The 14,125-nt window shown below is 43.5% G+C and overlaps 1 protein-coding gene and 1 pseudogene across 2 annotated transcripts in view; one reads left to right on the top strand and one right to left on the bottom strand.

Moving 5' to 3' along the window:
- Nucleotides 1-231: 231 nt before the first annotated feature.
- On the bottom strand, nucleotides 232-1,453 carry LOC111542691 (annotated as a pseudogene).
- Nucleotides 511-14,125, top strand: part of EPB41L4A (erythrocyte membrane protein band 4.1 like 4A) — a 265,108-nt gene continuing 251,493 nt past the window's right edge. The window contains exons 1-2 of one of the 2 annotated variants that reach the window (XM_031935444.1): nucleotides 511-885; nucleotides 1,288-1,714. In XM_031935444.1, the coding sequence (XP_031791304.1) occupies nucleotides 1,616-1,714 (99 nt within the window). In that variant the 5' untranslated portion in view covers nucleotides 511-885; nucleotides 1,288-1,615. Of the gene's footprint in view, nucleotides 886-1,153; nucleotides 1,715-14,125 lie in introns of those variants that run through there. The other variant, XM_023212271.3, reaches the window with a different exon arrangement.

Below are 14,125 nucleotides of genomic sequence, written 5' to 3'. Positions count from 1 at the left end.
AGCTCTGACTCTAAAACTCAATATAGAGGTTTCTTTCTGGGAGACGTCCCCTCAATTCTCCCCTAACTGCGACTCACATTAACTTCTGCTAGTTCCCAGCTGGAGAGCACAGATTGCACCTGCTCCGAAGCCCAGCGGGTCTCAGCCTCCTCCGCAGCTCAACCTCGGCTGCCTGTGCACGGACATCAGGACCCACCAGGGGTCACTGCAGCTTCAGAGCTATTGTGCCCCTCAGTCCCGGGCGCGGCCGACAGCGCGGAGGGCGTGGGATTGGGACCGCCGAACGGTGGGGTCCGAGCAGCACCGTGTCTTCTCCCCACCCAGCCTCCAGGTCTCCCGGGGAAACGGACGCAGCGAGCGCTGGACGGCCCCGTGGCTTGGGGACAGCGTGCGGCTTTGCAGCGTGGACTTGCCGACACCTCGCCGCTGGGACCACCTCTGCCCCGCCCTCCGCCCCCAGCTGATACCCCGCCCAGAAGGGGCTCCTCTGCCGCGGCCAGTGCTGGACTGGGGGCGGTCCGCTTCGTTCCAGGGCATTTTGCAGACGCCTGGGCCGGGCTCATATGCACCTGGGCTGCTCCCGCCCGGGGCACCACCCCTCGCGCGGCCAAGAGAACTTTCCCCGGAGCCTCCGCGGCCTGGCGCGCTCAGGGAACACCCCCCGCCCGCCCGCCGCGTTCCCAGCAGGGGCGTCGCTCCTCCGCCCACAGGTCCCCGCCTCTCCGCTTTGCTGAATGTCTTGAAGAAGCCGCGCTCCGCCGCCGCCGCAGGCATTCCCGGAGGGAGAGCTTGAACTTGGCTACACAAGGCCACCCGTAATCGGCTCGGGGGTCCCCGGACGGGAGCCACACCCCGCGACAAGCTGATCTACCCTCGCTGGTCTGGGTAAGGAGCCCGCTGCCCTTTCCGCCCCCTTCCGGCTCCTCAGCGCCCGCGGCTGGGGACGGGGTAGCGGACGGAGCCACGACCCTCACCTGTTCCCCTGCGCCCCTGCGCCCGTGGTCGGGGCGTCGTGGGTGCTCCTGACACAAAAGAAAAGCCCAGCGCTCCATACTCGGCGGACCTGACCCGGGGCTGCGGGGCGGGGTCGCGGCTGGAAGTGCGCGCCCGCCGGGGACTCTGCAGGCCGATCGGAGGCCGGGACGTCGGGGCCGCGCTCAAATCCGTGCGGCAGGAGGGAGCCGCAGCGCTTCCAGGGGCTTCCAAGGCCGGGGAGGTCCTCGAATTCCCGTCCCTCCCTTTTCTGGTCTCTTGCCTCCACTGCCCGGAGACTTTTGTCGTCCCCAGGACTGCGGGAGGGGCCCCGCCCCCCACCGCCTTCGGAGGAGCCCGAGCCTCAGGATGCGCGGGGACGCGCCGCCGCCCTCCGCGCCCAGTTCCGCAGGCGCTGCCCCGGCGGCTCCCGGGCGCTGACTCTCCCGGGCTTTTCCGCCCTTCTCGCTCCTGCCCTGCTGGGCGGCCCGGCGGCCCGTCCCTGGACCCCGCCGGGAGCTGCTCCCCTCGCTCTCGCCCAGGCGCGGCGGACAATAAATTAATGCATCGCGCTTGAGTGGAGGGGGCGGCTGGGCGCCTCAGTGGCAGCTTTCTTGCTTGACTGGAGACGGCCACAACCGACATGGGTTGTTTCTGCGCTGTTCCGGAAGAATTTTACTGCGAAGTTTTGCTCCTGGATGAGTCCAAGTTAACCCTTACCACCCAGCAGCAGGGCATCAAGGTGGGTGCGGCCAGGAGCGCGTTCCGGGGGTTGGCGGCAGGGCGGGTGCGGGGGTTCATCGCTTTGTCTGAGGGCTGTCACCGGTGGGTCGAGGGCGGCGGCCGCGGCTCTGAGCGGTGGGGAGGGGAGGCCGCTGTCCTCTGCGCACACGGAGAGGGCGGACGTGCCAGGGTGAGTTAACTTTGAGTTTCTTCATAAAGCAAAGTTGAGTTTGACGTTTCAAAGGTTACTTAGCACACCGACTCCCAGCAGCACCCCAAAACTCTTCCCCAAACCGGTTTTCTCCAAAAGCCTCTGGGTCCCCCGCAGCTCTCAAAGAGGGACAGAATGGGTTATACCGGCTGCTTCCCACCACAGTGTGGAAGGCATGGTTTCCCTCCGCTTTGTTGAAGGCGTTTTCCTTGACAGTGTGATTAGGAAAGTGAACTAGTTCACTCCGTGAAACACATTAATGGGTCATTGTGATTGTTTTGCGTGGGTTTGTAGTTGGGTAATGCTACGTTTGGACGGAAAGTATTTTCCCTTTCTACAGCGACCTGGGTTTATCCTCACATTTAAGTAAACATCTCTCAAAGCGACCCGTAATAACTTTGCTCCTGTTTGTGGGTCATTAAAATGCAATCGCTACATTAACCTAGAGAACCCAAACAAAAAGGCAGCCAAGCTCGCAGAGATCCTCTTCCTTACGTTTGATGAGAAGGTACTTGTGTTTGTATTGACAACCTGACCTTTGCGCCTGCGTGCTTGTTTGGCCCTTGCAACAATGTTAACTACCTAAAGGAGGTGTAAATCCGGAGCGTTTTGTTGTTTTGTTTACCTTTCTCTTTCAGTTTTAAATCACTAAGGCGTTTTAGATGAGGCAGCAGCTGAGTCTGGCCAAGGGAAACCGCCCCCCGCTCTGATAGAGCTGGCTTTCTGAGAAATCCAGTTCAGGCTGCCAAGTATCCTCTCTTAGTCTCTTCATGTCAGAAGTAAATCATACTGGGGTAGGCCCTGGGCATTTCCTTTTGTGAATCAGTTTTTACATAGTTTTATGCACACTAGGATAACTATTCCTGGCTAAAAGTTTCAGCGTTGGTGTTGCCATTCTTAAGTGTACAGAATTCCAATTTCATAGGTGTAATTCTTTTGCAGGAGAAAGGAGCAAAAATAATCAGTTAGAGCTACAGGATTGTTAACTCTTTCCTTTAGGGGGTTGTTTTGAATATTGTTTCCCCAGTAATTATAATGAGCAAAATTCAGTTCTGTGCTCAAATGGTATTTCCTTTCAAGACCAATAAAATAGACTCTTTTGGGGGAGGGTGTACATTTTGTATTTTTAACTTTTCTTTATGTTCCAAAATATTTCTCCTCTCACCCGCCCAATGAAATCAGGAAAATATTATAGCTTACAAGATGATGTAACATTCTTTGGTGTACTGTATGAATAAAATAGGCAAAAATCACAAAAACATTCTAAATTCTAGATAATATATAGATTCTTTATGGTGTTGAGGTAGAAACAGTTAGAAAAAGGTAACTGATGATCAGATACCAAGACAACAAGGAAATCTTTTTGAAGTGCAAAGTCTAAATTATCTGGAGTCTAAAGTAATCTGGAATGTGAGCTTCCTATTTAATCATGAAAGTCATGCCTGTCAGCTGTAGAGCATGTACATTATTCTGTCAAAAGAGCAGCCAAGACTTGGGATCAAATGGAATAATTTTGTCAAGGAGACATGAATCAAAAATCCTGATCCATAATTATTTTTTATAATCCAATGGTGCTTACTTATCTTGTTTTACAAATAGGCTGAAAATTGGTAAGTGATTCAGAGGCAACAGCAACTATGTAATACTGTTATTTTGGATATGGGCTATATAACTAAACAATAATTTAAGCAGGCTTTTGTTGGAAATAATCGTTTAACAACAGGCTTGGCCTCTGTCCTTGTCACAAAAGCATGCCACAATTATTTTGATGGCCGTGTGTAACACAGATGTCTGCTAAAGCTAACCACATTATCTTCTATGCTACCTTAAAAGTGTATGTGTTGAACACCTACCTACCCTTGGCATGTACTAAATTAAATATATTTGCATATTTATAAGTGGTATGTATGAAAAAACATCTTGCATGTAGATGGTATTCAAACATTGAATGAACATGTGCATATTCTGTACATACTTGACATTTTTAAAAACTTTTTCCTAACCTTCAGGTATTACGGTGCATAGGTACAACTGATGTATATTGCATTAATTACATAAAATTAACTCCAACTTTAGTTTGTAAATGAAAAAGTAAACAGTTACTTCAAAATTAATAGCCAATAGCTACCATTATGATGTTTTTCCTTGAGATAGTATAGTTGGTAATTTTGATTACCACTAATTAAAGTCAAAATTAAGCAGGCAACATCAATTAGCCTACTTTTCTCTGAAATTAACTAGAAAAATCTCTATTTTTCAAAAGCATTTCCGAACATGTATTTTGTTATTACCCTTTTTCCTATTCTACCTTAGATGAAGACGGCTAATTTTACGTTAAAATTATGCACACATTTCATTTCTTAGTAGAAATAATATTACTGATTCCTAAATGATTAGTTGAGAATTTACTTATATTACTGTTAAAATAATGCACTGTGAATTAGAAAAGATTAATTATAACAAGTTAAGGTGGAAGAAGTATGAGAGAATCTTGGTAAACATTTTCTCTGTGTGTCATTTTGAAAAACATTCTTTGGATTTGTTTAAGCACCAAATTACAAATAGAAAAGTTAGTTATGAAGTGATTTTTCTACAACTTTGATAAGTTTTTCATCGATGTTAGAAGAAAAATTAATGTGTCATCATGAAAAGTGTTTCAGCCTGAAGATAACAGTTACTCATCTTATATGGTAAGATGAATATCATTTAAATGGAAAATAATTTTATTTCCATTTAATTTCCATTAAATGGAAAATAATTTTCTGTTAAAAAAATACCAGAAAAATAAAACACAGTATCTTTGTATCCCTGTTAATGTTACGGGGAGGTATTTGCCTTTTTTACTTGCTTTAGGGACAACCTCACCTTGATAGCAGAAAGTCTTATTCATGCAGTTCACAGTTTGAACCTTATCCGAGATTTAAAAACTCCAGTTTATATAAGCTGAAAGCTATTGGTTGTGTGTTGAGCCCTACAATAGGTTTTAGCTGTTTGTCTTTTGCTGCTATCTCTGTTGTTTATTCAAGTAAGGATTTCTGCTATGGTTGGTCTCTGTTGTTAGAGTAATGTTTGTTCTGGGAAACTTTTGTTGTGTCCTTTCTAGTTCTCTGTGCTTAGGGAGGTAGATAACGTTCTTTTTGTTCTCTTAGCAAAACTTGAATGTGGCTCAGACTACTTTTCTAGGTTTTCATTTGGTTAGCAAAACATTTTCAGGAAAACAAAAGTCACAAGATTTGATTATAAATTTAATTCTCAAAATTGCTGCTACAAATATGAAATAGATTAGTATTTTCATTTTGGCAAGATTTTAGTCCTCTGAGTAGTGTGATGAATGTTTAGGTGCTCATTTTTCCCTATGAGTATTGACTAAACTAATGAAACCAATATGACAGTAAGATGAAGATTCCATTAACTTCTTTTAAATGGCTTTGTTAAGGTATACCATACATTTCGCCCAGTTAAAGTGTATAGTTCATCCATTAACTACTAAATAATGTTACTTCCCCATCATCCTGAGATTCGTGAGGGAATACTGTGAGTTGCCATGCTTTGATCGGAAATTTCGTAATAAGCTAGAAAAACAATCATAAGGCAAGGGCTTAAATTCTGTGCATCTCACCTACCAAAAATTACAATTTTCATTCACTTTGGACTAATGAATAAAATATCTCAGAAGACTGGGAAAAAAATGAAAAGCCATTATGTTAAGTTTATAAGTGAATACTCATATCTTTTGGCATAAGATGAACTGTGTATAAATAGCCCCTCAATTTTATAAGAAGTTATTTTTTGAAAAAAAAAATTAAAAATACCTTTATCATCCATGACTTGAATGTGGTTTAATAACTGTTTAAGGGGGAAAGCATTGTTACCTCCAACAGCTTATGGCTGTCCCTCCCTAGGTGCTTCTGCTATTCTTGGTTCATAGTGAACTACACTTTTTGCAGTCCAGTTACTGTGTGTGTTCTTGAATTCTACATTGGTAAGCTTGAACTACCTTGAACTGCCTGTGGGAGTTTATCCTGTCTCTTGTAGGATACTTAGCAGCATTCCCTGCCTCCTCTCACCAGATATGTGGCACCTCTTTTCCAATGATGACAACCAAAAATGTCCCTACATGTTGCCAGATGTTCCCTGATGGGCATAATCACCCTCTGTTGAGAACCACTGTCAGAGGATAGCAGCTTCCTTTGTTCTTACGTCTTTGGTGCACAGGTTCAACATTGAATGTAGGGTAACTTTTAGGTGCCTTCTATTTTTTCTTTTTCCCCCCTCTCTTTTGGAATGGTGAGTTGTTTACCTCATATTCAGTGAAAACAATATGGTATCTTTATCTTGCTTCATATTCAAGTATCTTTACACTTGCTTCATATCTTTATACACAGAACAATACCTGCAGTGATTAAAAGCATAGGCTATGAAGTCAGATTACCTAGGTTTAAGTTTTGGCACTGCTAAGTACTTACTAGGTGTGTCTTTTCTGAGTTTCAGTTTCTCTGTAAAATGAAGAGAAATGATATATGGTATTCACCTTCTACATTCATGCTGTCTTGCACATGAAAAGCACCCAGGATTTTTTATCTTTATTCCACCTTTTTTTTTTTTTTTTTTTTGAGACGGAGTCTCGCTCTGTCACCTGGGCTGGAGTGCAGTGGCCAGATCTCAGCTCACTACAAGCTCCGCCTCCTGGGTTTACGCCATTCTCCTGCCTCAGCCTCGCGAGTAGCTGGGACTACAGGCATCCGCCACCTCGCCCGGCTAGTTTTTTGTATTTTTTTAGTAGAGACGGGATTTCACCGTGTTAGCCAGGATGGTCTCGATCTCCTGACCTTGTGATCCGCCCGTCTCGGCCTCCCAAAGTGCTGGGATTACAGGCTTGAGCCACCGCGCCCGGCCTAACTTTATTCCACCTTTCCTCCTCTTCTCTTCTTGTTGTAGTGGCTCATTCCTTCCTAGAGATAAGGTCCAAACTTCATTGTTTGACTTAGCACTCTACCTGATCTAGCCCTGCCAGTCCACGTGACTTGCCCTCTAGGTATGTAGAAATTGCTCACAGTTCCCCAAATATTCCAGATTGTTTTGAGACTTTTTGCATGAGATTCCTGCTGATTAGTTTACCCTTTTGTCTTTCCCTAAACACATCCTTATCTGAACCATCCTTGAATCAAGTGTCCCATGTGCTAGGCAGCCTTCACTTCTGCCTGACCAAGCAGAGGTAGGTGCCTGTTTGTGCCTCCCTGTTACAGCATCTGTCACATTGCATGCAATATTTCTGGACACATCTGTCTCCTCCAGCAGCCGTGAGCCCCCACCTGTGATCCCCGGGAGTCAGAGCTGTATAGTTCATGTAGTAGATGCTTATTAACTATAATTTGGTAGAAGAATGAGTGGATTGTTACAGCTGAAATAGGCTATATTGAAAATCTTCTAGATAATGGGGTTCCTTTGCCGTTTTATTTTTACTAGAAAAGACCCTAGAATAAAGTGAATCTCACTGTGAAAAATCTGTTGCCAAGATACTCTAATTTTTGTATTGATAATGGGTAGAAAATGAGATGGTGCAGTGGACTGAATGCATGCAGTACAGTGAAAAGCTGACTAGCAGCTATTTCAGAAAACATGAATCACACCATTTTTGTATTTTGTAAGTACCAAGTCTTTCTCTTTTAAATTTAGTGCTCCCCTTCCAACCTGAGTCTTTCGGAAGAAGAGCATATTTCCCGAATGGAAAATAGATCCTCACACTTCAGTGACTTTTCTTCCTTGTCTCCTATTCTTGAAACTGTCTGAGAACCGTGTTGGTTGGTTTGACAGTGGGGGTTTATGCTATTGTGAACCAGTACTGTAATTTTTAATCTTACTGAAACACCTGTCTTACTCTTGAAGCTGTATAAACCTAATCTGACACTGCTCTAAGGCATAGTGGAAAAGATGACGTAAATACTTTAAATACTGAGTTTTTATGAAAAAATTATATTTTTCATTCTGATGCAAAGTCCATTTGTCTGCAGGCCTGTTGTAAACATGACAAGTCAGAGATCAAACTGGCTTCATCTATGGCTCCTGCCTCTCTGAGATTGACTGCTTTGGTTCAGCTTTATCTCTGACAATTTGAGTCACATCTGAAGCTCCTGCATATTGCTCCTGGTCATCCTGCTTTGGGTTGTGATGACTAACGACCATTTGTTTCTGCACCATAAGTTTTGTTTCCACGTTTCATATGTTAAGATTAAACAGGCACCTGTTATCACATGTCCTGGGCATAGACTCAGTGTGCTAAATTCAGGAACCAGTCAGTTTACTTTGTGACTCAGAAACCTTGTAAGTACAATTTAGAGTGTCTATACCATTCTAAAAAATGTGGATTGTATTCCTGTGTCCTCTGAGCCATGCATGTATTTGCTGTGTTCTTTTTTAAGTGAAATAGTCATTATTTCTTAATGCTGCCTATTGTTAATCCCTTTCTCTATAACTACACACTGTTGCAAAGAGATTCATCAAGGACTGGAATAGTTCCTCAGGAGGCTGTCCTAATAATCGCTGAAGACACAAAGGGCCCTGCTGCCCTTCCAAAATGTATGAGAAGTTTGTTTTCCAGCACAGGATATTGACATGCCAAGAGGAAGTTAGAACAAGAGAGATGGGACAGGCAAGGAAAACGGAGAAGTGCTGAGCGATAGCTCACACAGAAAATAACCAAAAGGTCAGATGGCAAAGGAGGAATCAGTGGACCGAGACTGCAGAGGGAACCACATGCTGCAGTGTATTGTTCAGGGACTCCTTCAGAGCCCTCAGGAAAGGGCATTTAGTAATGCAGAGTCCTCAGCTCGTGGGGACGGTGTTTCAGAGGTTGGTTAGAAAGTGCTTTGTTTAGAGAACAGTGGCGTGGGTGAGTGAGGGTCAGGTTGTTGAGCTAGCCCACAGAGACCATTTGAGTTGTTAAATCACTCAGGTCCCACCTTGAGCTTCATCAGACCTGTGTTTGAGAAGTGGGCTTGGAACCTCTGCTGCCTTAATTGTGACTTGTCAAAAACTGGTTTTTCTCTGCCATCCTCACTACTCCTCACTTAGTTTGGCCCTTCCACCTGGACCAGCCTATTAATAGGAGTGCTGTATGGTCACCATCAGTCTTTCCCCTCCCTACTCCCTGTCCTGTGTTCAATCAAATCCTGGTCTGCATCATAGTTACTGGCTTTGTGATTGGACAAGTGATTTTTCTTTTGCTAGCCCCAGTTTCCTCATCTGTAAGCTGAGGGGCATGATATCTGCCCCATAGGATGACTGTGAGAATTTGAGAAAAGAATTTTAGATATGTTGGACAAAAGGTGCTCAATAAATGATAGCTATTAGTATGTATTATATATTATTTATGAATACATTTATTTCTGAATTTCAGTTTGGGATATCGAATGTCTGCCACCCCTGCCTAAGGTGGCACAGGTTCTCTGAGGGGTATGAGTGGTTGTTAGCAGTGGGAGAGCAGTGGTGGTTTGATATTCATAGATATTTGTCAGATCTGTCTGTAGGAGAAATAGTATCATGTTCCAGTTGTGCATCTACTCACATTGGCTCAACCACCACTAGAATGCTGAAACCCCACATCTGTACCTGTAGTCCCAGCTTCCTTATTTTCTGGATTCTGATCGCTTACTAGATTCTGCACTGGATGCCTAAGCCTGCCATCACTACCCTCCTCTAGATCTGCTTATCTTCCTGTGCTTCCGAGTTTGATGAATGATCTCACACTCTATCAGTAAAGATGCTTTGGTCACCAGTTATGGAGATCCCACTGCAAACTGCTTGAACATGAGGAAGTTTATTAGCTTACCTCTCAGGGAATCCAGGGGCAACGAAAGGAGGTTCAGGGTAGGTCAGTGACGTCAAGGTCCCAGCTTCTCTCATTTCATCCTTGCTCTGCCATCTTGGAGTCAGTACCATCCTCAGGCTGTAGCAATGGCCAAATTCTAGAGATGAGGAGGTGATATTTGTATATGGTAATACGTAGGACAGTAATAGAGGCAGTCTTTTCTTGGACAAAGGCTTTCTCCTGAAGTCCTCCAGCAGACTTCCCTTGAGTCTTTTAGCTAGAATGAGTCTCATGGCCATTCTTGGGCGATAAGGGCAATGGGATCACCTGTAGAATAAAGGGTCTTTCCTGAAGCTGGGTGGGAGTGGAGTCAGTTTCCCTGAGGTCAGTGGCTACATGGGGGAGGGGCTCAGGAAGAAAGGAGAGTCGTGGGTGCTGTTGCCACCATCAGTGTCCCCTCTACCTCTTGGGTCAGGATCCTTAAGTTTCCACATCCTTCCAGGTCTTGGAATTCCCACCTCCTAAACATCTTCCAAATTGTTTATTTTCCCCGTTTTCATTGCTGCTGCATGAATTCAGGCCCTTCTCAATTTTCAACTGGACAATTTGCAGGGCCTCATAATCCCTGCAAGGTCCCTGCCTCCCGCATTAACCACCTACATCTAGAGTGGTCTTTTTTGCCTCCTGCCTAGAATACTTTAAGGTCTAGTCAGCCTCTGTGCTTGGGTTAAATTCCTAACTGGGGGTGGCAGTAACCTCCTTTCTATTCTTTCTCCCACCATTTCCTCATAACTGTCTGATACTCTAGGCAGACGGAGCTGCTTCCTAGTCTCTGAATTCTCCACATTCCTTCTCACCTTTTCCTCTGTGTAGAAAGCCCCACCCACCTCCTTTTGTTTGAGTGAAATATCAGCCCTCATTTAGCAGAGTTCTGCCTAGGTTTCACTTTTCTTTTTTGAAGACTTCTCCTTGGTGGGGAGCTGGAGAGAGCCTCTTCTGACCCTAATCCAGACTGCATTTCATTGCAGTACTTTCTGTACTTCTTGCCCACCTCGACCTGGGAGGAATACAGTGAGGTGAAGAGGGCACAGGCTTTTGTTGTAGATAAATCTGGCTTTGAGTCTCCCTCCTGTTGGTTAGTGCTGTGAACATGGCCAAATCACCCTCTTTGAGTTGGCTTTCTCATCAGTAATAAGGGTAAGGCTCTCCATCTTATCCTGGGATGCTATACATGAAACCCTTAGCTCCTTTCCTGGTGAGTGGTAGCAGCTGTTATTAGGGATGGAAAGCCTTGAGGGAGAGAACTAGGTCTTTTTTATGGGATTCCCAGTCAAACCTAGTTCCTAAGGAGTAGTAGGCATCAGTGAATAAGTGTTGAATTAATCTGAATAAGAAAAAGTACCTTCATGTTGACATAAGCTAATTAATCTGAGAAAGAGAAGGCATCCCTCTCCTTTCCTTTTTCTAGGTGTTCTAGGTATACCTGCTTGACTCAATTTCTTAATTTTTAAAAACTTCTATACTGTACAATTTACCCATTTAAACTGTCCAATTCAGTGGTTTTTCCTATGTTTACGGAATTGTGCAACCATCACCACAATCAATTTTATAAGATTTTCATCCCTGAAGAAAGAAACTGCAAACCACTCTCCATTTCCTTCCAACCTTCCATCCCCCACTCCCACCACTGTGTAACCACTAATCTTTCTGTTGCTATAGTTTTGTGTATTCTGGACATTTCATATAAAAGAGTTCATATGATATATAGTCTTTTGTGACTGTTTTCCTTCACTTGAAATAATGTTGTCAAGATTCATTCACAACGTAGCACGTATCAGTACTTTGTCACTTTATTGCTGAATAATATTCCATTATATGGATGTACTATATTTATTTCATCAGTTGATGGTCTTTTGGGTTCTTTACACTGTTTGGCTATTACAAATAATGCTATGAAGAATCATGTACAAGTTTTTGTATAGACATATGTTCTCATTTAATTTAATAATGCTTTTTTTTTTTTTTTTTTTTTTGAGATGGAGTCTCACTCTGTCGCCCAGGCTGGAGTGCAGTGGCTGGATCTCAGCTCACTGCAAGCTCCGCCTCCCGGGTTCATGCCATTCTCCTGACTCAGTCTCCCGAGTAGCTGGGACAGCAGGTGCCCGCCACCAGCCCGGCTAGTTTTTTTTTGTATTTTTTAGTAGAGACGGGGTTTCACCATGTTAGCCAGGATGGTCTTGATCTCCTGACCTCGTGATCCGCCCGTCTCGGCCTCCCAAAGTGCTGGGATTACAGGCTTGAGCCACCGCGCCCGGCCTAATAATGCTTTAATTTCTCTTGTGTATATACCTAAGAGTGGAGTTGCTGGGTCATAAAGTTTAACAGTTTGAGGAGCTTCCAAACTGTTTTCCACCATGACTTCATCATTGTGTATAAGGGTTCTAATTTCTCCACATTCTCACCAGCACTTGTTTTAAATCTGTCTTTTTTTATTGTTATCCTATTGGGTGTAAAGTAGCATCTTACTGTGTTCATTTGCATTTTTCTCTGGTGACTAATGATGTTGAGCATCTTTTCTTGTGCTTATTGGACTTTTTTTTTTTTGAGATGGGGTCTCGCCATGTTGCCCACTCTTGTTTGAAGTCCTGGTCTCAACTGATTCTCCCAAAATGTTGGGATTACAGGCATGAGGCACTGCACCTGGCTGTATTGGTCATTTGTATATCTTTTTGGGAGAAGTGTCTACTTACATTGTTTGCCAGTTTTAAAAACTGGTTTGTCTTTTTGAGTATGAGAATTTAAAAATGTTGAATGCAAATTCATTATCAGACGTTTAATTTGCAAATATTTTCTCCCATTTGGGTCATCTTTATACTTTCTGAAGGGTTCCTTATATACCCACAAATTTTTGATTTTGATGAAGTCCAACTTAACTATATTTTTTCCTTTGTGGCTTGTGCTTTTGGCATCATATCTGAGAAACTATTGCCTGACCTAAGGCCTGAAGATTTACTCTTATGTTTGCTTTTAAGATTTTTATAGCCTAGGTCTTACATTTAGGTAATTTGCACATGTTCCAGCACTATTAGTTAAAAAGACTGTTTTCTTCCATTGAATTGTCTTGGCACCCTTTTAAAAAAAATCAATTAACAATAAATGTGAGGAGTTATCTCTGGGCTCTCAATTCTATCCCATTGATCTACATGACTATCTTTATGCATCTTGTTTATTTTTACTAGTTCCTTGGTAAGGTAGATGTCGGTAATTCAATAGAGAAAACATTCCTAGTTTAAAACATTTAATCTTTTTGAGAAAAATTTCCTGTAAACTTCCTGGGAGCAGCTACACTGTATATTTTGCCCACTGTTAAATCTTCAAGAACCTGAAAGAATGCCGGGCATATAGTGGTGCTCAGTAAATATTTGTCAAAAGACTGATTGAAGGATTGTTTTAGTTTTGCTGCTGCTCTTGCTTTTGTAACTTAAAACTGTGCTTGAATATTTAGATTTCCAAAACTTTTCCCTACAAGCTCTGAGTGTTATTTATGTTCTGTTAAGGATTTGCCTTTGGTTCTTGTAGGCTTTTTCTGTAAATCACTTGGTGGAAGACTGGAAAAAAGGGTATTTGCATAGGTTTTATGAATAATTTTTTGGTAGGTTTGACAGGTGAAGATGTTAATGTCATTTAAATATGCATGGATTTTCATCCATTATCTTGAAACGTATTTAGCATGTGTTAGAGTGCAATGTGTGCTGCTGTCCTCACAGGAAATAACGTAGACAGCTGGAAGACTGCTTCTGAACACACACACCCTTCCCACCTCCATGACTTCCTTTCAACCTTGAACTTTGGGGATTTCTAGCAGGATTGTAGGTTAAGGCCTTTGGAGCAGCTGTGGCTTTGTGGAATTGGACTACAATCCTCTATGACTGATGGAAATTGTGGCAAATCTTATTGGTATCAAAACTGGCATAATATAAGCTTTACAATCTTTTCTGGATTGCACATTTTAAAAGTCAGTAGTATTCAAACACTTGAAAAATCTCAATAAATGTGTGAACTACAGCTCCCTTTGTCAAGAGAATCTCAAGCGTTCAGAATCTAGATAATGGCATAGCATCACAAAAATCTTTCACACGAACTCGTTTCTGCTTGTCAGTGCTTTTTCCTGTCAGCCACTCATGCTTTTGCCCAGTAGTTCTGCTGTCTGACCCTCTGCACCAAAGCTGCGTGCAGTCCCATATCCTCAGTTAATTCAGCCCCACGATGCTACCTACAATGCAGCAGACAGCCAGGGCAAGAGCGTGGAAGAGCTGGCATAATTACGACAGACTGGATTTCAGTTATGATGGAAAGTTAGGCTGGACATGGACATTTGGAGTCATCTAATCCAGCACACACTTCTACAGCGG

This window comes from Piliocolobus tephrosceles, chromosome 4 (assembly GCF_002776525.5).
Source record: "Piliocolobus tephrosceles isolate RC106 chromosome 4, ASM277652v3, whole genome shotgun sequence".
NCBI classification, from domain to species: Eukaryota; Metazoa; Chordata; class Mammalia; order Primates; family Cercopithecidae; genus Piliocolobus; species Piliocolobus tephrosceles.
Note: the sequence above shows the minus strand (reverse complement) of the source record. Positions and strands in the feature narration are given on the sequence as shown.